Source organism: Lissotriton vulgaris, chromosome 11 (genome assembly GCF_964263255.1).
Source record: "Lissotriton vulgaris chromosome 11, aLisVul1.2, whole genome shotgun sequence".
Taxonomy (NCBI): Eukaryota; Metazoa; Chordata; class Amphibia; order Caudata; family Salamandridae; genus Lissotriton; species Lissotriton vulgaris.
The window spans coordinates 138,530,267-138,551,682 of record NC_141699.1 but is presented as its reverse complement, the minus strand read 5'-3'; the positions used below and the strand labels follow the sequence as shown (position 1 = coordinate 138,551,682).

The 21,416-nt window shown below is 48.8% G+C and overlaps 1 protein-coding gene across 3 annotated transcripts in view; it reads right to left on the bottom strand.

Moving 5' to 3' along the window:
• The window catches only part of MPHOSPH9 (M-phase phosphoprotein 9), a 692,762-nt gene that overhangs the window by 190,657 nt on the left and 480,689 nt on the right, over positions 1 to 21,416 (bottom strand). For all 3 annotated transcript variants that reach the window (XM_086942918.1, XM_086942920.1, XM_086942919.1), the window contains exon 18: positions 3,659 to 3,834. In XM_086942918.1, the coding sequence (XP_086799044.1) occupies positions 3,659 to 3,834 (176 nt within the window). The remainder of the gene's footprint in view (positions 1 to 3,658; positions 3,835 to 21,416) is intronic.

Sequence of the window (21,416 nt, the reverse complement as noted above, 5' to 3'; positions counted from 1 at the left end):
ATTAAAATTAAATTTCTACATGTACTATTTTTATTTACCACAAACCCTATCTTGTGGGCCACACTGCCTACTTAGAGAATTCTTATTAATTTTAGGTTCAAATCTTTTTATTAAGCAATGCAGAAAACAGGCATACAAGAATCGGGCCACACAGGGCCCATCGTTCTACTACTAATTGCATTGATAAAACGGAAACAATACATAACAGCTGCAGTCCTGCCCGCCACCCAGAAAGAAGAAGAAAAGGAAAAAGGAAAAGAAAGGAGACGCAGAAAGAGCCACCCCCCCTTCGGTCCATTACGTCTAAACAGCGCTGTGTAGAACGGTTTATCGCACATAAAGCTGGGTCAGTCTATGTGGAAGAGTCTGGTCTGGTGCAAATATTTCGGGCAGTACAACTCCCGAAACTCTGGGGCTAACAAAGCGAGGAATGGCTGCCAGTGGTCACTGAAGGAAGAGCCTTTCCCGGACAAATGAAGAGATTTTTTCCATAGCCAGCACATGCCACAATCGCTGGTGCCACCCTGACAGTGCGGGCATGCGGGGGGTTCTCCAATGTGTTAATATGTTTTGGATGGCTGTGCCTAGGGCTATGGCGATCTGCTTCCTTCGTCTAGATTTTAAAGGGTAAGTAGGCGAATGTGGTACTCCCAATAAGACATATGCAGGAAGCCTAGGGAGTTCTGTGTCCAGATATTTATCAACCTAATCAAGTACGTGCGTCCAGTAAGTCTGGAGATGTTCGCATTCCCACAAAAGGTGGATCAGTGTGCCCCTCTTCCCACACCCTCTCCAGCAGTCAGGACTCTGTATAGCGTCAGCCTGGTGTAATCGCTCCGGTGTGTAGTACCAGTGGTAGACAAGCTTGGTAAATGTTTCCGTTAGGCCGACATGTGTTGCTGTGTTTTGCGCCCTGCGGCATGCACCCTCCTACTCCTTGGAACTGAGACTCCATCCCAGTTCCCACTCCCAGCGTGCGCTCCCAGCGTGAAGTGTGGGTATATCTGGACAGGAGCATCTTATACAAGTCAGAGATCAGCTTCTTGTCCAAAGACCCTGTGATGAGCCACCGTTCATATTGGGTGAGGAGCCAAGTCGCCTGTGTTCGGTTACCAGGGTGCATGGCCCAGTGTTGCATCTGTAGGTAGCGCATTCGTTCGGGTTCTGGAAGACCGTAATCGGCCCTGAGTTCCGAGAAGAGGATAATATCACCCTGGTCAAATAATAGGCCTAAGGCTCGGCAGCCAGCGTCTCTCCACAGCGGGAAGGTCTGCGAGCCCATCCCGGGACTAAAGTCCGGATTATCAAAGAGATGTAAGCAGGGAAGGGAAAGTAGTAAGAGCGTGACGTGTGTTGGTCCGATCCCAGATATTAAATGTCGTACGTGTCATCTGTGAAGCTTATAAAGTGGGTGGACAGTGAGGTTTCCGGAGAAATTGAATTTTTATGAGAGACGTACCAGCTACAGCATGGTCCTAAAAAAGCCAATACCTGCTCGGATTCAGCTCGGCTCCAATCGACTAGGTGTCGAAGCTGCGCGGGCATGTAGTAGAGCATGAGATCTGGAATTCCAAGGCTCCCTTCGTGGGGTGGGAGGAGGGGTAACTACTTATTAATTTTAAAGCGGAAATTTCGACATGTCAAAAGGGTTTATTTTGACAGGTCAAATTACAGTTTTTATCCTGATACAGTTAGGCTACACTGCTAGTCCTGAAACCATGTTTTACATTGTTACTGTAGAGGATGGCACAATAGGTGTCGCAGTCCACTAGTGGCATGTAACTTACAGGCTCATGGGTACACTTTATACCGTATACTGGGAACTTGCAGGTAGATTACGCATGCCAATATGGAGTATACCCATTTTATCATGTTGAAAGGAGGCGCACAAGCACTTTACAGCTGGTTATGAGGAGTAAAGTGTTCAGAGCTTTAAAGGTAGCAAAAATAGAGTCCAGCAAAGGCAATAAAATTGGGGTGACAATGCAGAAAAGGTGAATTTTCTACAGCCACTTTTTGTGCTTGGACAAAAAAAAATTCGGACCTTTTTGACTTTAGACTTTCACTGGGACAAATCCAGTTGTTGTATCGACCAGGGCTCCATCGTGGTCAGCCTCAAATCTTGCCAACGCCACGGTCTACCACTTTCATAAACTATCGTTGGCATCTTTAAATCCTACATTAAACTGGCTGACAGTAATTGAAATATTAGGCAGTCTACTCAACACAGTTCCCGTACACATCCCCGAATTTGTCATCGGAACTGTCCTCATCAAAATCAGGTATCAGCTCACATATGTCCCCCCGGTATGTATTCCATGCCGCCCATATTTTGGTCCATTTCCGGGGGCATTTCCAGTTTATGTAAACTGTTCTCTCAGTCAACATAGTAAGGTCCATATCTCTACACGAGGTCGCCAGCGATGGCAGTTCCACAGCACCCATTTTTGCGCTATGTTACGTTTCGCTACCATGAGTCCCAGGGGGACCACGTTTGCCCAGGACGCGTAAGATCATTGGGTTCCCACATGTTTAATAGGCATCTGCGCGGCTCTGGCATAAGCAACACTCCCATTGTCTGTGATATCGTTCGTAGTACCTTTTGCCAGTAATCGGCTATCAGTGAGCAGTCCCATAGCGTGTGGAAGAAGGACCCCTCCTCCCCACACCCTCTAAGGCAATATGGATGTTGCGCCCTGCCCATTTTGTTCTTCTAGTATGATATGTGCGGTGTAAGATCTTAAGTTGCACAAGTCTGAGCCGTGAGGGTATACCCACTTCCTTGGGCGAGGCAAGGGCCTCCTGCCATTCTGTTTCATCCATGTCTCCCACATCAACCGCCCATCTTTCTCCTAGTGAGATTGTAGGGTCCTGCAGGTTACTGATTAGTTTGCGATAAGTGAAGGACATGGCGCGCTTTGGCATGTGGTCTGTAAGTAATCTGTCTTCCAGTGGGGGAGCTTCAGGGACCTCAGTATCCTGCGGCAGTACCGCCAATAGTGCATGTCGTATTTGTGTATATCGGAAAGCCTCAGTTGGAGCAAGGTCGTACTGTTGCCTGAGCTGGTCAAATGGTATTACATTCCGTTTGTCCCACAAGTCTCCCACCGTGGAAACACCTATAATGTCCCATTGGTGTTGGCACCAATTTAAATATAAAAAAATGCGCATCTCCAGTTCGCCTTATTGGATTTGTGTTGTTGTGGTCTCATTTTACTCATGGCATTTCTCTGTACTTTAAAATTAGTTGTTGAAAATAATTGCGTTTTGTGAATCTTTACCTACTTTGTATACATAGCTTAAACACTTTACACATTGCCCGTGATTTATGGCTGCCTGCTTTGTGACACCTTACCAGGGATTGAGTTCTGGTGTATTTAATTTAATTTGTGTGACATCTAGCAGGAGGTCGCTTTATCCTTTGAGGTGGACACGTGTCCACCACAATAACCACCCACTTTCCTACAATGTGTATAAATAAGTAGATCCTGACTAACATTCTCAAGACACTCCAGTGGAATCAAATGACCATTCATATAAACATAGTCTGAAGGAGTATTAATATTTTTGGGCAACATGTGAAGCCCTGGCAAGATGGATGTTGCTGACAGGAAAGATACAAAGTAAAAAAGTAAACCAAGAAGCAAATTAAATTTACTGTTAGAAGAATCCATCTTCTCTGTTTGTGTGGCCCAACTTTTCAGAACTTTTCCATCTTCAAAGTCTTTGAAGGCTCTCATAATAGGTGTTTCAGGCATAACTCTGCCTTTTTTTGGCATTAGGCTTGAAGAAAAGCTTTCACGTGAATTGTCCTTTTCTGGTGGAGATGGAAACCTGAAAATACAAAGCACAAAAATAATATTTTCAAAATGCTGGCAGAAGGAGAGATATTAAAAAATAAGATATTACGTGAAAACATGATTTGTGGGTTGAGGATAATTATTTTAAAAAATATATATTTTTTATTGATTTTTTTTTACTTCTTTTTAGGGCTCGGCCTACGCAACACGAAGTGGGGCGGAGCTTCGAGCTCCTAATGTTAAAGAAAAAAAAAAGTATCTCTAGGGCTCTGGCCAGACACATTCCTTAGTGTTTTATGGCATGTGCCTAGTGATTTGTCTTCGCTGTGCTGTCTATTTAGTAGCCTTGACGTGATAGGCTATATTTACTTTTCGTCCGTCATTGATGTTAGTTTCATGGCATATTCTGTGCGCGAACGAGCACGGCAGAGTGATTAATCTTAATTAGGAGCTGTCTGAGTGCCCGTGTAATGCAATCCAGATGGTGCGAGCGCGTTCACCATTGCATTGCATGTATCATGCGCGCGTTTAACATTTACCTTTCGCGCACGGCAGTCCATTCATTTTAATTAGGAGCTGTCAGGGTGCCGCGTTCACGGCGGAGATAATGGAAAGAAGTTTCCTGTAGCTTCAAGGGCAGGCACAGACTGCTCACACTCTGTCCCGGCAGCTAGCCTTACAGTCTATTGTGAGATCGATCCAGAGCTCCTTTTGACGTGCACTAGGGTGTCAAGGGCGTTGCTGTTTGTAGCTGGGTCAGGTGTTTGTAGCCGGAGTTGTGCGCTGGTCCCTTCCCACCCAGCCCCGTTGAACAGGTTAGACTAGTGGCAGTAATGCGCCGTTGTGTGAGGTGGGTGTGCCCGAAGGGGTGCTTGTACCATATTATGCATCCCCTTGGCTGGCACTCGTGCCAGCTGCTTTTGTGGCAAGTAGCTTGTGCCAGCGAGGGTTGAGGAGGCGTTCGGGGGTTCTGTCCTGATGTGTGCTCTTGTAACTCGCTGTGTATGTTTTCATGGGCATGGCTGTAGTCCGCACTACCCTACTTCCCTCTGCCAGGCGTGTGTGCAGTGTAGTGCCAGATGCGTGCCCTTCAGGTTATGCGTGTGGTGTGCAGTAGGCAATGTTTATTATGCTACTGTGCTGGATAGGTGTGTGGTCAGCATGACCATTCATGTAGTGCTGGCCACAAAGTATAATTTCTGTTGCCGGTTTTTTAATAGGTGTATTTATCACCCACTCAATGGCATTCATGTTAAAAGTCTGACAAGGATGAAAGGCTGTGCTGGGCCCATGTTATCAGAACCTGTGATCTGGATGTCACACACACAGTGCCCCGCAACAGATGCTCAACCCACTACACTGTGTGCAAGGAAACAGTGCTTTGAAGCCGTGCGCACTGAGCCTTGCAATGAAGGAAAGCCTGGTGGTTGTCACATAGTGCTGGACATGCTATATGCCATAGAACTACAGTTACCAGCAAGCCTCAAACTTTCGCTTACTTAGAGACACCACATTCATCCTTAGTGTTCATGGCAGGCATAGCATCCATGATTCAGTGTAGCTGCAGTGAAGACCTCGCAACACGGATGTGGGATTTTAGTTGTGAACATGTGACTTTTTAAAGGATTATTCATCCGACATACATACTGGTTTACAGAAAAATACCTTAAAGCTGTCTGCTGCTTCAAACCTACTTTACCGCCCCTGCAATACATAAAGTATATGACATGGGGACAGATTTATCTGCTGCAATAAGGGGATCCTGCGAACGGCATCTGTAAACTTCAATATCACATAAGCTGTGCTATAACTTGACATTATTGCATGGGTAAAATACATTGCATATTTAAGGTTCGACTGGCGCTAGACCCTGTTCTTTAATACTTAATATTATCACATTGTTCTTTTAAAATATCACTTTGTTTCACTGTAGATTACATATTGCCTATCTGAGTTGTACACATCTGTGCATCTTCAGAACTATCATACTGATTTAGCCTGCAGCGACCATGCCCAGCTGCACATAGCTTCTGCCAAGATCTCTGCAGCAGGCGCACTAGGTCACCAAGCTATCGTACCAGCAGAGTGGTTTATCATCTTAAAAAGAGTCAGTTTAGCACCCCTATCGGTTCTTGCTGACCATTCCTCAAGGTGTAACAATTTGCGCAAGAAATAGGAGTGCAACACAATCGGATATAACAGGGGTCGCTAATGTACGCATCTGCTAAAGAAGAAACACTGTCCTCCGTTGGAAATGACAGGCAATAAAACAGCGCCCGAGGCCAAAATCAAAACAAACAACGCCCCCACCCCAACAAAAACGCATGTACTACAAAAAGTGCGCACCCCCCCCCCCGCGCTTCACAGCGCGGGCCCACCATCACTAGTGTTAAAGCGCTATAATAATAAATGTTACTGCCCAAGCACTAACAAACAGGGAGGAGGGGGTTGGGGCGCAAAAAACCTTTCAGCACAAAAGGACTGATTTTTTTATTATTTATTTATGCGATTTTATATAGCGCGAACTTCACCCGAAGGTGTCAGAGCGCTTTACTGATGACGTCTGCCGACTGCCGACTGCCGACTGCTGGTCTCTGTATATATAATTAATGGTCTCATTGTCTTTTCACGCAAATCTCTGCTTACTTCAAATTGCGTCGCTTGGCAAACGCGTTGTTTGTCACGGCTAGAATCGGGGCACTCGCAGGTTACGTATTTTTATGCAAGCAAGAGCTCTGATCAACTTTCCCAATTTGTTTTTAAAAGCTGCTGTCCTTGGGCATTGAGTGCAGATTTAGAGTGCAGTTTGAGAGTTGTGAGTGCAGATTGAGAGTTGAGAGTGCAGTTTGAGAGTGCAGTTTGAGAGTGCAGTTTGAGAGTGCAGTTTGAGAGTGCAGATTGAGAGTGCAGATTGAGAGTGCAGATTGAGAGTGCAGATTGAGAGTGCAGTTTGAGAGTGCAGTTTGAGAGTGCAGTGTGAGAGTGCAGTGTGAGAGTGCAGTGTGAGAGTGCAGTGTGAGAGTGCAGTGTGAGAGTGCAGTGTGAGAGTGCAGATTGAGAGTGCAGATTGAGAGTGCAGATTGAGAGTGCAGATTGAGAGTGTAGATTGAGAGTGCAGAGTGCAGATTGAGAGTGCAGAGTGCAGATTGAGAGTGCAGAGTGCAGATTGAGAGTGCAGAGTGCAGATTGAGAGTGCAGAGTGCAGATTGAGAGTTGAGAGTGCAGATTGAGAGTGCAGTTTGAGAGTGCAGATTGAGAGTTGAGAGTGCAGTTTGAGAGTGCAGATTGAGAGTGCAGTTTGAGAGTGCAGTTTGAGAGTGCAGATTGAGAGTTGAGAGTGCAGATTGAGAGTTGCTTGTTTTCCTTTTTCGCGCCAGGATACTCTGGAGTAATGGAGCGCGTTATAAAACAGCAAATAATAATAATAATAAAGAGTGCAGATTGAGAGTGCAGAGTGCAGATTGAGAGTGCAGAGTGCAGATTGAGAGTGCAGAGTGCAGATTGAGAGTGCAGATTGAGAGTGCAGATTGAGTGCAGATTGAGAGTGCAGATTGAGAGTGCAGATTGAGAGTGCAGATTGAGAGTGCAGATTGAGAGTGCAGATTGAGAGTTGAGAGTGCAGATTGAGAGTTGAGAGTGCAGTTTGAGAGTGCAGAGTGCAGTTTGAGAGTGCAGAGTGCAGTTTGAGAGTGCAGAGTGCAGTTTGAGAGTGCAGAGTGCAGATTGAGAGTGCAGATTGAGAGTGCAGAGTGCAGATTGAGAGTGCAGATTGAGAGTGCAGATTGAGAGTGCAGTTTGAGAGTGCAGTTTGAGAGTGCAGTTTGAGAGTGCAGTTTGAGAGTGCAGTTTGAGAGTGCAGTTTGAGAGTGCAGTTTGAGAGTGCAGTTTGAGAGTGCAGTTTGAGAGTGCAATTTGAAAGTTGAGAGTGCAGATTCAGAGTGCAGATTGAGAGTTGTGAGTGCAGATTGAGAGTTGTGAGTGCAGATTGAGAGTTGTGAGTGCAGATTGAGAGTTGAGAGTGCAGATTGAGAGTGCAGAGTGCAGATTGAGAGTGCAGAGTGCAGATTGAGAGTGCAGAGTGCAGATTGAGAGTGCAGAGTGCATTGAGAGTGCAGAGTGCAGATTGAGAGTGCAGAGTGCACATTGAGAGTGCAGAGTGCAGTTTGAGAGTGCAGATTGAGAGTGCAGATTGAGAGTGCAGATTGAGAGTGCAGAGTGCAGATTGAGAGTGCAGATTGAGAGTGCAGAGTGCAGTTTGAGAGTGCAGATTGAGAGTGCAGATTGAGAGTGCAGATTGAGAGTGCAGAGTGCAGATTGAGAGTGCAGATTGAGAGTGCAGCGTGCAGATTGAGAGTTGAGAGTGCAGATTGAGAGTGCAGATTGAGAGTGCAGTTTGAGAGTGCAGATTGAGAGTGCAGATTGAGAGTTGAGAGTGCAGTTTGAGAGTGCAGTTTGAGAGTGCAGTTTGAGAGTGCAGATTGAGAGTGCAGTTTGAGAGTGCAGTTTGAGAGTGCAGTTTGAGAGTGCAGTTTGAGAGTTGAGAGTGCAGATTGAGAGTTGCTTGTTTTCCTTTTTCGCGCCAGGATACTCTGGAGTAATGGAGCGCGTTATAAAACAGCAAAAAATAATAATAATAAAGAGTGCAGATTGAGAGTGCAGATTGAGAGTGCAGAGTGCAGATTGAGAGTGCAGAGTGCAGATTGAGAGTGCAGAGTGCAGATTGAGAGTGCAGAGTGCAGATTGAGAGTGCAGATTGAGAGTGCAAAGTGCAGATTGAGAGTGCAGATTGAGAGTGCAGATTGAGAGTGCAGAGTGACAGTGAGTGCAGAGTGACAGTGAGTGCAGAGTGAGTGCAGAGTGAGTGCAGAGTGAGTGCAGAGTGAGTGCAGAGTGAGTGCAGAGTGAGTGCAGAGTGACAGTGAGTGCAGAGTGACAGTGAGTGCAGAGTGACAGTGAGTGCAGAGTGACAGTGAGTGCAGAGTGAGTGCAGAGTGAGTGCAGAGTGAGTGCAGAGTGAGTGCAGAGTGAGTGCAGAGTGAGTGCAGAGTGAGTGCAGAGTGAGTGCAGAGTGAGTGCAGAGTGAGTGCAGAGTGACAGTGAGTGCAGAGTGACAGTGAGTGCAGAGTGACAGTAAGTGCAGAGTGACAGTGAGTGCAGAGTGACTGTAGAGTGACAGTGAGTGCAGAGTGACTGTAGAGTGACAGTGAGTGCAGAGTGACTGTAGAGTGACAGTGAGTGCAGAGTGACTGTAGAGTGACAGTGAGTGCAGAGTGACTGTAGAGTTAGTGCAGAGTGACTGTAGAGTTAGTGCAGAGTGACTGTAGAGTTAGTGCAGAGTGAGTGCAGAGTGACAGTGAGTGCAGAGTGACAGCAGTGACAGTGAGTGCAGAGTGACAGTGAGTGCAGAGTGACAGTGAGTGCAGAGTGACAGTGAGTGCAGAGTGACAGTGAGTGCAGAGTGACAGTGAGTGCAGAGTGACAGTGAGTGCAGAGTGACAGTGAGTGCAGAGTGACAGTGAGTGCAGAGTGACAGTGAGTGCAGAGTGACTGCAGAGACAGTATGTAAGGGTGCACATTGTGTGAGTGTGCAGAATGAGTGTGCAGGGTAAACAGTGTGTGACTATGCAGGGTGACATTGGGAGTGTGCGGGTGAGCAGTGTGTGAATGTGTAGGGGCAGTGTGTGAGTGTGCAGAAAACACCACACACACATACACCACACACACATAACGCACACACAAACCACACACCTCAGTCTCTCAACACCACACACTCGTCACCACTCAACACAACACACTCACCACCACACTCACTCACTCCCCAGGCTCACCCCCACAGACTCACCACCACACACTCACCAGCACACAGAAAACAACACACACAACAACACACCCCCAGCCGTCAATGAATGCTTTCACCATGCACAAACACCAACAACCATCATCCATCTGTGCACGCTTTTACCAAGCACACACCCACCAGCCGTCAGTGCACCCTTCCACCAGGCACACACACCTCCAGCCGGCAGTGCACTTTTCCACCAAGCAATCGCAGTATGGTACACTTTACTTTTAAACATATTCATATAAAGCACAGCATGCCACCATTGGTAAAATTACAGTTCAACCAACATACTTCCACTACACACCACATGCACACATTCCATAACACATGGCAAAAAGACATTGGCATTTACAATGCCATTAGCTCAAACTCAAATACATCCGAGCCCGATTGCATTTCTAATGCTCGTTTATCCAAGGCAATATATACAGAACACAGTATAATGTTATGATACATTTCAAACATATTGGCAAATGAAAATAAGAGCAGAAAAGATCTACGAAAGAAAATCATACAACATAAAAGTGACACAACTGTCCTGCGTTCAATAGACAGGGTTCCACAGACATTAAGATATTTACAGAAGCATTTCCTGGATCACCATATTCATACCCCCACAACTACATTAAATAACCCATACCCTACAGACACTGCCAACAACTTAAGCATTTCAGCAATCCAAGCCAGGGATCTTCTTATAGGACCTTTCAATCCAACAAATATTTATAAGATCCACTCTGATATTGGAGACCAAATTTTGGTGCCCCTGATTCTTTTCTTTCTCCCTTTGGTCTTATAAATAGATAATTCAAAATTATACATGGCTAAAAATCTGGAATGCCAGTTAATGAAAGTAGGTGAATCAGAACTAATCCACTCAGTGATACAAGACCATGACACCACCATAATAATAAATAAAAGAGCCGTTGTATCTTCCGATCTTAAATTGGCCGCCCTATCAGAACGTACACCAATGATTACTAATTCTCCAGTGATTGTAGTTGGGGATCCAAATATTATGCTTAGGAAATTCTCAATTTCTTGAAAGAACTCCCCCAGTCTAGGACAGGAGAAAAATATATGAGATGAATCTGCCGCACTTAATCCACACCGATTACATTTGTCCCCCACTGTTACACCCCATTGAGCAATCTTACTAGGCATATAATATAGATCGTAAAGGGCCATATAATGCTGATTACGTAATCTTCCAGTCATTAAAACTCTATTAGCAAGCTCAAGGGATTTACTCATATTAATCTCCTCTAAATCCAGTTTATTGTCCCATTTAGTTTTACGTAAATCAAAATCATCCGGAAATACTTCCACAAACAGCTGATATAATTGACCTATTGGTGTTTTCTTTGTCATTTTTTCAATTAAAGAGATTTTGACAAATTGTTGTCCTATACCTGCCCCCAACCTAGCAAGAAAGCTTCGAATTTGGAGATATTTAAAAAAATCTTGCTTGCCTAAACCATATTTCTCCTGTAATTCTAAGAATGCTAAAAGATAACCTTCATCAAACAGATCCCCTAAACATCGTATTCCTTTTAGGCTCCATTTGATTGTTACTTGATCCCGAAAAATTATGGGCAGTGTCCCGGAAGCCGAAAAAGGGGTATACGCATTCAAATGTAAGATCTGTAACTTTCGTTTGATTTGCTTCCAGACCATATATGCCGCCTTGAGTATCTTAAACTTAGTTTTTTTGTAATAGCTAGGTTCTATTACCTTCACTAAACAGACATTAATCTCTTCTCCCAGCCAAATTCGTAAATTGATGGTCTATGACAAAAGGGGATCTCAGCTTTAGTTCCAGCAACTAACGGCCTGTTGGACAGGCCACATGAAGGGCTCGCTCCCCCCCCCGCATGACAGGGCCCGGACGCCGGCTCTCCAGGTGCTACCCACAGAAGCAACCCGCAAACCGTCCCCTACGGGACTCCTGCTCCCGGACATCTCTATCACTGGCCCGGGCCACTGTCAGCTCCATTGCCCGGCCCGGCCGCCATCTTGGACACTGCACCACGAGGCCGCGTGGCCTCAGCTCGACCCTAACCCTGGGCCTGGCCAGGCCCCGACATCCTGGCACCACCATCCACCCAGGAGGTGAACGGACCACTTGGCAGGTCAATGGGAGAAAGGAGTGTCGATGGCTCTCCCCCGCCAGGTGCCGATCGCCCCCAGCCTCCCCGGGCGCTGGCTCCACCCCCCTGCTGGGTGTCTGGACTCCCTCATCCCGGACCTCCCGACCTCCAAGTGCGAGGGTCCGGACATCAAAGGGCGCCAGACCTATAACTGGGGCAGCTCCAGAGCAGGAAGGCAGTTGTATCTTGGAGTCGAGAGACACCGTGAAGAACTCATCCTTGACGGACTGCTGGCGCTGCCGCAGCCTTCTGCAACCTTCATCCTCGTTGGACCTGCTGACGCTGCCGCGGCCTTCTTGCAACCTTCGCCCTCGTCGGGACCTGCTGGCGCTGCCGCGGCCTGTTCCTATCTACGACCACCTCGGGACCTGCTGGCGCTGCCGCGGCCCGTCCCTCTCGAACGCCGAGCTCGAGGATTGTGAGCTACCATCATCGCATCGCAGTACCAGATTGGTAACAAAGACTGTCCCGCTACCCCTTTCCCTGTCAAGAGACTAGAATTAAGAGGACCCTCGTGTCCTGCTCCATTGTATCTGGTGTGGGCCCTCAAGAAGCTCCGGCCCTACCTCTTCGGCACCCACTTTCGGGTGCAAACAGATCATCGCCCCCTGCAATGGCTAATGCAGATGCGGGGGGAAAATCCCAAACTATTGCGATGGTCCATCTCCCTGCAGGGGATGGACTTCACTGTGGAGCACCGACCTGGCCAGGATCACGCCAACGCGGATGGCCTGTCACGCTTTTTCCGCCTCGACGAGGAAAGTCCCCAAGAGGATGGGTGACTCTCCCCGCCTTCAGCTGGGGGGGACGCATGTTGGACAGGCCACATGAAGGGCTCGCTCCCCCCCCGCATGACAGGGCCCGGACGCCGGCTCTCCAGGTGCTACCCACAGAAGCAACCCGCAAACCGTCCCCTACGGGACTCCTGCTCCTGGACATCTCTGTATCACTGGCCCGGGCCACTGTCAGCTCCATTGCCCGGCCCGGCCGCCATCTTGGACACTGCACCACGAGGCCGCGTGGCCTCAGCTCGACCCTAACCCTGGGCCTGGCCAGGCCCCGACATCCCGGCAACACCATCCACCCAGGAGGTGAACGGACCACTTGGCAGGTCAATGGGAGAAAGGAGTGTCGATGGCTCTCCCCCGCCAGGTGCCGATCGCCCCCAGCCTCCCCGGGCGCTGGCTCCACCCCCCTGCTGGGTGTCTGGACTCCCTCATCCCAGACCTCCCGACATCCAAGTGCGAGGGTCCGGACATCAAAGGGCGCCAGACCTATAACTGGGGCAGCTCCAGAGCAAGAAGGCAGTTGTATCTTGGAGTCGAGAGACACCGTGAAGAACTCATCCTTGACGGACTGCTGGCGCTGCCGCAGCCCTGCCTTGTGAACTGTCGTCCTGCCTGCTGGCGCTGCCGCAGCCTTCTGCAACCTTCATCCTCGTTGGACCTGCTGGCGCTGCCGCGACCTTCTTGCAACCTTCGTCCTCGTCAGGACCTGCTGGCGCTGCCGCGGCCCGTTCCTATCTACGACCACCTCGGGACCTGCTGGCGCTGCCGCGGCCCGTCCCTCTCGAACGCCGAGCTCAAGGATTGTGAGCTACCATCATCGCATCGCAGTACCAGATTGGTAACAAAGACTGTCCCGCTACCCCTTTCCCTGTCAAGAGACTAGAATTAAGAGGACCCTGGTGTCCTGCTCCATTGTATCATATCACCGTACTTCAAGAATTGCCTATAAAGAGCGTTAACCTTATCCTTGTGTGGTGTCCATCTGTGGAGAGGGAAGTTACTTGTCTGTACGATCGCTGGAGACGGCCCTCACCGGAGGCCTCTCCCCTTGTCCTCGGCCGACCCTCCCGGTCCCCGTCTAACAGGGCCCCATATATGGGATCATAGCTGCCCAATAATATATTACAAAATGTGGAATTCCCCAGCCCCCTCGATGTCTAGGTAAAACCATTTTCTTATATGCCCTTCTCTGTCTCAGATACCCCCACAAAAATCTAGAGCATATCCTCTCTAATTTAATAAAACACGACCAGGAGAACTCTAAAGGAATTGTTCTAAACATATATAAAAATTTCAGAAGAACCAACATTTTTAATACATTACATCTACCATGAAGGGATAAATGAAGATTATCTAACCTTTCTAGGGTTCCATTCACCTTCGGAACAGTGTCCCCACTTGTTATACTTTCCATTCACCTTCTCCATCACAGGCAGAATATTCAGATCAGGGATCTTATCCACCTCAGATGTAATTTTCACTCCCAAATGTGTTGCTTCTGGAATAATTGACATATCTGCCGGGGGGTTCTTACCTGAATATATAGCACCTGAGTTTTTTCTATATTCAGTTTATATCCAGAAAAACAGCCGAACTGGACAGCCAGTGACTTAATTGCAGGAAGGCTGTAACAATATCGCTAGAGACTACAAGTATATCACCATATGCTAATGCCCTGTATTCAATATTGCAAACATTAACTGGTTTAATACATATTTGCTGATTTAACTTATTAAAAAATAAATCAATATATAATGCAAATAAAAGAGGGGAGCACTGGCACCCCTGCCTTGTGCCCCTGCTGATATTAAATAAGTCGGACTCTTGTCCGGATATACGTATAGTGGCTACTAGACGTATGTAAAGGGTCTTAACTGCTTGTATAAAATGGGAACATAAACCTTTCCATCGCAAGACCTCCCACATATACTGCCAGGAGACCCTGTCTAACGCCTTCTTGGGTTCTAACAGGATCACCCCCAATACAGATTCAGTTGCCTGAGCCCAGTCCAGGAGAGCTATCACCCGTCTTTCGTGATCTGCAGCCTCCCTACCGGGGATAAACCCATGCTGAACGCTGGATACTATAGGAGTGATAACGACCCTTGACGCTGAGCAATAATTTTTTAGATCTTACTATCTGCATTGATCAATGAGATTGGTATATACCAGGATGGATACAATTCAGGTTTGTTCTTTTAAAAAAAAAACAATAATGGTGATTTTATGACACAAATCTGGTGCTATTCAGTGTTGAGCAGCGAGAAACAATGTCATAAGTTCCGGTCTTAGAACCTGACCAAATGTTTTATAAAATTCTAACGGAATGCCAACCGGACCTACAGCTTTACCCATGGCTAGCGACAGCATTGCTCCCTCCACTTCCTCCCAAGTTATGTCTACTGCTAATTCCTCATTATGATCTTGTGAAACTTTATTAGTTTCAGTATCAGAACTAAATTCCATCATTTTGTCTTCTGTATCTACTATTTCATCCTCTGTATATAAGTTACCATAAAATTTTCGAAAAACATTCAAAACTTTGCTTGGAGATTCCTGTATCCGATTAAGATTGTCCTGTATCCTATATACTCTATTACATATTTCCTTCTGCTGTAATCTCTTCGCTAGGATCCTGCCAGAGTTTTCCTCCGCTTCATAAAGTTGACTTTATACATAGCCAATTTTGTTGCAATTTTCGTAGGAAAATGCTGATGGATTTTCATTCTTAATATTGCAATGGCCTTTAAAGTTTGTTCCACGTTTAATTGCCGAATTACTTTCCCCATAAGCTCTATTTCTAATAGCGTAACTGCTTCATCCCATCATTGATTTCTACCAGAATTCTACGTAGTTTAACTATAGAATAGCTTAATGTTTCCCCCCGTACCCCGGCTTCGAATGTATCCCAAACAATAGAATCTGAAGCAGTTCCCCGATTAATTTTAAAGAATTCAGTAATCCAATCACACATGTCTACAGTATTCAGGATCTAATAAAAGTTTAAGTTCAAAAGTCCACACCTTTGGCTGAGCCCTAGCACTAATATCAAGTTCTAATACAACCGGGTTATGGTCTGAGATTATCCTCGGTATAATATCTACCTTGGCACTTGTTGCTTTTTCCGCTGAGATAAAAGAAATAATCTAAGCGCACATGCTTCCTATGAGGAGCCGATTAAAAAGTGTTTCCTGGAATATTTCTCTTATGAGCATACCATATATCAACCAGCCCAAACTCTTTAACTAGGCCTTGGGTAGCTTTAAAAACTTTAGTTTTTTCCCCCGGATATTGGTAATCACTGGTAATATCAAAACCACACTCTAAGTGTAGATTAAAATCCCCGCAGAGGATTAACGGGGCTGGCCATGCCACTAATTCAATACTTAAGTAATGCAGCATCTCCGGATCATCCAGGTTAGAACCATAAACAGAACATATCATCAATGGCGAACCATTTACAGTTAATTCCACAATGACCCGGCGTCCCAAAACATCCTGCTTTACCCGATTGCGATCACCAAGGCCATTTGGTACACCCAAGTATATCCATGCCCAAATCATTCAACCACTTTTGATTATTCCACGCAATATGTGTTTCTTGCACACAAACCAAATCAAAAAATTTAAGCCATCACCCCCCTTTTCTTTTTATCGTTTAAACCACATATATTCCACGAACATATGGATAATTTACCCATATTGTTATGCAGTTAAATCAATCAAACCTGGTCTCCCCTGCCCACAGCCTGAACTACGCTTCCAAATACATAAGAAAAACATTGTCTCTCTCTAAAACATGAGTACCATAACCTTTATACCAAGTGAACACCAAATACCAAACGTACCTTCTCCCAACCCCCCGACCACCCTCGCCCCCACCCTGCCACCCCACAGCTACCCTCCCCCCTCCCTCCCCCACCCAAATAAGGTATAAGGACTAAGTCCTGTGTGATGGGTAGTGGATTAATGAACCTCCCAGTACCCCCCCCCCCAAAAGGAAAGAATTAGACCAAAAACCAGATAACCCCCCCCCCCTGAATCCAAAAGTTTCTCTAACAGCCTGAGAGCATTTATACAATTATCTCTTAAATTATATCACATTTTACTCAGTAAAAACCTTTGCTAAAACGTCTGATACAAAAAATTAAGTTTTTTCCCTATATATGATTTTTAGCTTCGCAGTATTGAGCAGAAAGGCCTGCGCACCTTTAGCCTGAAATAGTGGAATCATCTGACGCAACTGCAATCTCTTTTGAACAGTGGCCTGGCAAAAATCCGGACGGACAAAAAATTCACAGCCCTTACCACCTCTCTTCCTGTCACCAGGAAGGTCGCCCCCTCAGCTGCCACACGGTCCCCCTGTGCCGCCGCTGTCCCGCTGCCCGCTGTGCCGCCTGTAATTGTTGCAGTCCTTCCTTCTGCCTCAGACTGGGTTTTTTTCCCTTTTTTTTCTCTTTTCTGTGCCATTGTACTGCATTTCCTTTTTTTCCCTCACCTTTACTTTTCTCCTCATTCTTTTTGCTTCGTCGCCCCTAGTGCCCCTGCCCTCCCCCCTCCTGCCCCCCACCCGCTCCCCTCCCTTGCGCTTCCTGCCACTGCCTCCCTGCGGCCCGCCCCCCTGGTGGCCCATTCGCCGCCCCAAGCTGCTCCGCCCTCCCACAGCCCATCTTATGGAGGCCGCGCAGCGGCCGAGCCGCTTGCGCGCCTTCGTTTGGACCGCGCACAGCGCCAGAACCCTTGGCCCCCGCCAAAACCAAGAAACCAGACTGAGATACAACACCACCACCCTCCACACACTCAACACTGGTCGACCAGTCGCCTGCTACCAAGCCATTCCAAAGCGCACCCACGGACCCTTCTCCTGTCAAACCTGCCAATTCACCTGCGTCCGAACCTACATCCCACCACGAGACCAGGCAACAACAACAACCAACTCAAGTGCATCCTGCTCAACACCCGCTCCGTCCACAAGCACGCCGTCTTGGTCTACTACAATTCAACGTGATATGATAATATACTTTATCTAAAAATGTGTACTTTTCTATTCTACTGCTCATGACTATTAGCGCAGATTTTTAATGTAATCACTTTCTAAGTTTGACATAAGCTTGCGCTTCTCAAGTAACAAGGCCCAGTGAGGTCAGGCGGGCATCTGAGGAGCATAATACGCACCAGGTCCATAACAAAGCACTACTGGTACACGCCACTACATGGGTTATCATGTGAAAAGGAAAAAAAACGTATATGTTCATTACGAGCGACTTGTTAAAATTCTCACTAGTTTCCCCTCCAACTACAGCATATTTTCTACTAGAGCTTTGAGATGGGATTTTGGCTGCTTTCATCAGCTGCAAACTCCATGTGAAAATGTCCAATTCGATTGGGCCCTGTAACATCTGTTAGGGGAGGGCGACTGTAATTTATGGGACCCTCATAATGATGACCTTAGTAGAAACCCATAAAGGAAACACGCATTTACAATGTAATGGTCTCTGCATTATTAAAGATAGAGCTATTGGCATTGCTCATGACTTTTTTTTTTTAAATCATAAATAAATGGCATGGTCATGTACATTGCCATTAGCTTAATCGTTAAATAAACGGCATGGCCATTTATTTTGCCAATAGCTTAATCGCTCGCAAATGCATGACCGATTGCATTTACACCCACACAGAGCCACACACACACAAAGCCACCCACACACACACACATATACAGAGCCCCACACACACACACACAGAGCCCCACACACACAGAGCCCTACACACACCCAGAGCCACACACACACACACACCCAGAGCCACACACCCAGAGCCACACACACACACCCAGAGCCACACACACACACCCAGAGCCACACACACACCCCCAGAGACACACACACACCCCCAGAGACACACACACACCCAGAGCCACACACACACCCAGAGCCACATACACACCCAGAGCCACATACACACCCAGCGCCACATACACACACAGGAGAGCAAGCACAGTGAGGGGGCAGGGGAGCAAGCACAGCAAGGGGGCAGGGGAGCAAGCACAGCCAGGGGGCAGGGGAGCAAGCACAGCCAGGGGGCAGGGGAGCAAGCACAGCCAGGGGGCAGGGGAGCAAGCACAGCCAGGGGGCAGGGGAGCAAGCACAGCCAGGGGGCAGGGGAGCAAGCACAGCCAGGGGAGCAAGCACAGCTACTGCTGTCCCTCCTTACCTCCGTGCTGTACCGCCTTACCTCCGTGCTGTACCTCCTTACCTCCGTGCTGTCCTTCCTTACCTCCCTGCTGTCCCGCCTTACCTCCCTGCTGTCCCTCCATACCTCCATACCTCCCTGCTGTCCCTCCTTACCTCCCTGCTGTCCCTCCTTACCTCCCTGCTGTCCCTCCTCGAAGCCCCTCACCTGCACTTGCTCCAGGATGCTCCTCTCCTCTCGCTGCCTCCTGACCCTCCTCCGCACTCCCCGCCCCAGGGAGAGCAGCAGTCACTGTATCGGGCGGTGCAGGGAGGAGCCCCTGGCCGCCGCTGCCCTGGGACCGCCGGTGATGCGGTGAGACGCGTGGCTCCCTGGGTGTTGGAGTACGGCTGCGGTGCCCCCCTGGAGGCAGGAGTGCGGCTGAGGGGCTGCGGTGCCCCCCAGGTCGCGGGATGGGCAGCGCGGGCACCTGACGCCCACTTGGCACCATGTACACAAAGGATTACTTCCTGGCCTTCATCCTGCAGGACTGCACCCTAGGTAGGCGAGGGGCAAGGGCTAGCAGCGCCCGCTGTTGTCCTCAAAGGGTATCTTCTCGGTACAGGGCCTGCAGGCAGCTGCGCGCTAGTGAGCGGATCCAGCGCAGAGAAGCCTTAGCACTGGGAGTGCCAGCATGAGTTCGCTTTGGTGTGTGTGTTGGGGGGGGCAGAGCACGGAGAGAAGTGGGAGGTATGTGGGCATTGCAATGCTAATATAGTGCTTTCTACTCCTTTGTGGGTCGCTGAGGCACTTGCCTTCACGAGCAGCAGTCGCACCGTGCAGGATCTGTGGCTGTAAGTGTCTTCGCTTTGAGTCGGTGTGAGGATTGTATCCATGTCATGCGCGAGAGGACCCCTTGGGTGCAGCTCTTGTGTTATGGGTCACAGCGCTTCGAGGTGTGTGAGAGGCGCACAGTTCATGGTTTCAGGCAGCTGGCAGCGTGAAGCAGCTCTGCAGGTCTTATGTACACATTCCAGCAGCAGGGTACTCCCAAGTTCTGTCCATTCTGGGATATTTTGTTTTAAAGTTTATGGCCCTGAGCGGACAGAGGTTAACGGGAGTGATGGCACAGAGCTGCTGGGAGGGGCACAGAGCTGCTGGAACAGGCTGAGAGCTGCTGGGACAGGCTGAGAGCTGCTGCGAGGGGCACAGAGCTGCCGGGAGGGTCACAGAGCTGCCGGGAGGGGCACCGAGCTGAGGGGCACAGAGCTGCCGGGACAGGCTGAGAGCTGCCGGGAGGGGCGGAGATCTGCCGGGATTGGTACAGAGCGGCTGGGACGGGCGAAAACTACCGGGACGGTCAGGGAGCTGCCGGGACGGGCAGGGAGGTGGTGCCGGGACAGGCAGGGAGGTGCTGGGACGGGCAGGGAGCTGCTGGGACGGGCTTGGTTAAACCCTCCCCTCTCTGGTTGTGGCCGGCAGGAGTGCGGCTGAGGGGCTGCGGTGCCCCCCAGGTCCCGGGATGGGCAGCGCGGGCACCTGACGCCCACTTTGCACCATGTACACAAAGGATTACTTCCTGGCCATCATCCTGCAGGACTGCGCCCCAGGTAGGCGAGGGGCACGGGCTGGCAGCGCCCGCTGTTGTCCTCAAAGGGTATCTTCTGGTTACAGCGCCTGCAGGCAGCTGCGCGCTAGTGAGCGGATCCAGCGCAGAGAAGCCTGTGCGCCGGGAGTGCCAGCGTGAGTGCGCTTTGGTGTGTGTGTGTGTGGGGGGGCAGAGCACTGAGAGAAGTGGGAGGTATGTGGGCTTTGCATTGCAATGCGAATATAGTGCTTTCTACTCCTTTGTGGGGCGCTGAGGCACTTGCCTACACGAGCAGCAGTCGCACCGTGCAGAATCTGTGGCTGTAAGTGTCTTCGCTTTGAGTCGGTGTGAGGATTGTATCCATGTCATGCGCGAGAGGACCCCTTGGGTGCAGCCCTCGTGTTATGGGTCGCAGCGCTTCGAGGTATGTGAGAGGCGCACAGTTCATGGTTTTAAGCAGCTGGTAGCGTGCAGCAGCTCTGCAGGTCTTTTGTTCACATTCCAGCAGCTGGGTACTCCCCGGTTCTGTCCATTCGGGGACATTTTGTTTTAAAGTTTATGGCCCTGAGCGGACAGAGGTTAACGGGAGAGATGGCACAGAGCTGCTGGGACGGGCTGAGAGCTGCCGGGACTGGCACAGAGCTGCCGGGAGGGGCACAGAGCTGCCGGGAGGGGCACAGAGCTGCCGGGACGGGCTGAGAGCTGCCGGGACGGGCTGAGAGCTGCCGGGACGGGCTGAGAGCTGCCGGGAGGGGCGGAGAGCTGCCGGGACGGGTACAGAGCGGCTGGGAGGGGCGGAGAGCTAACGGGACGGGCAGGGAGCTGCCCCTCTCCTCCAATGGCTGGCCTCCGTTTAGGAAGCCAGACAATGGAGAAGAGGGGCGGGTTCCAGCCCCCTCTAAGAAGCATAAAATCTTCCGCTCCGCCCACTGCTACGCAGTGCGACTGTCCTCGACCTATAAATAAGAATTGAGTAAGAAATGTTTATTTTGAGTAAAAGTCAGAGTTGTTGTGCTTAGATTTAGGTTAAAGGTTAGGGTTAATGTGAGCATGATAGTAGAGCATGATAGTAAGCGG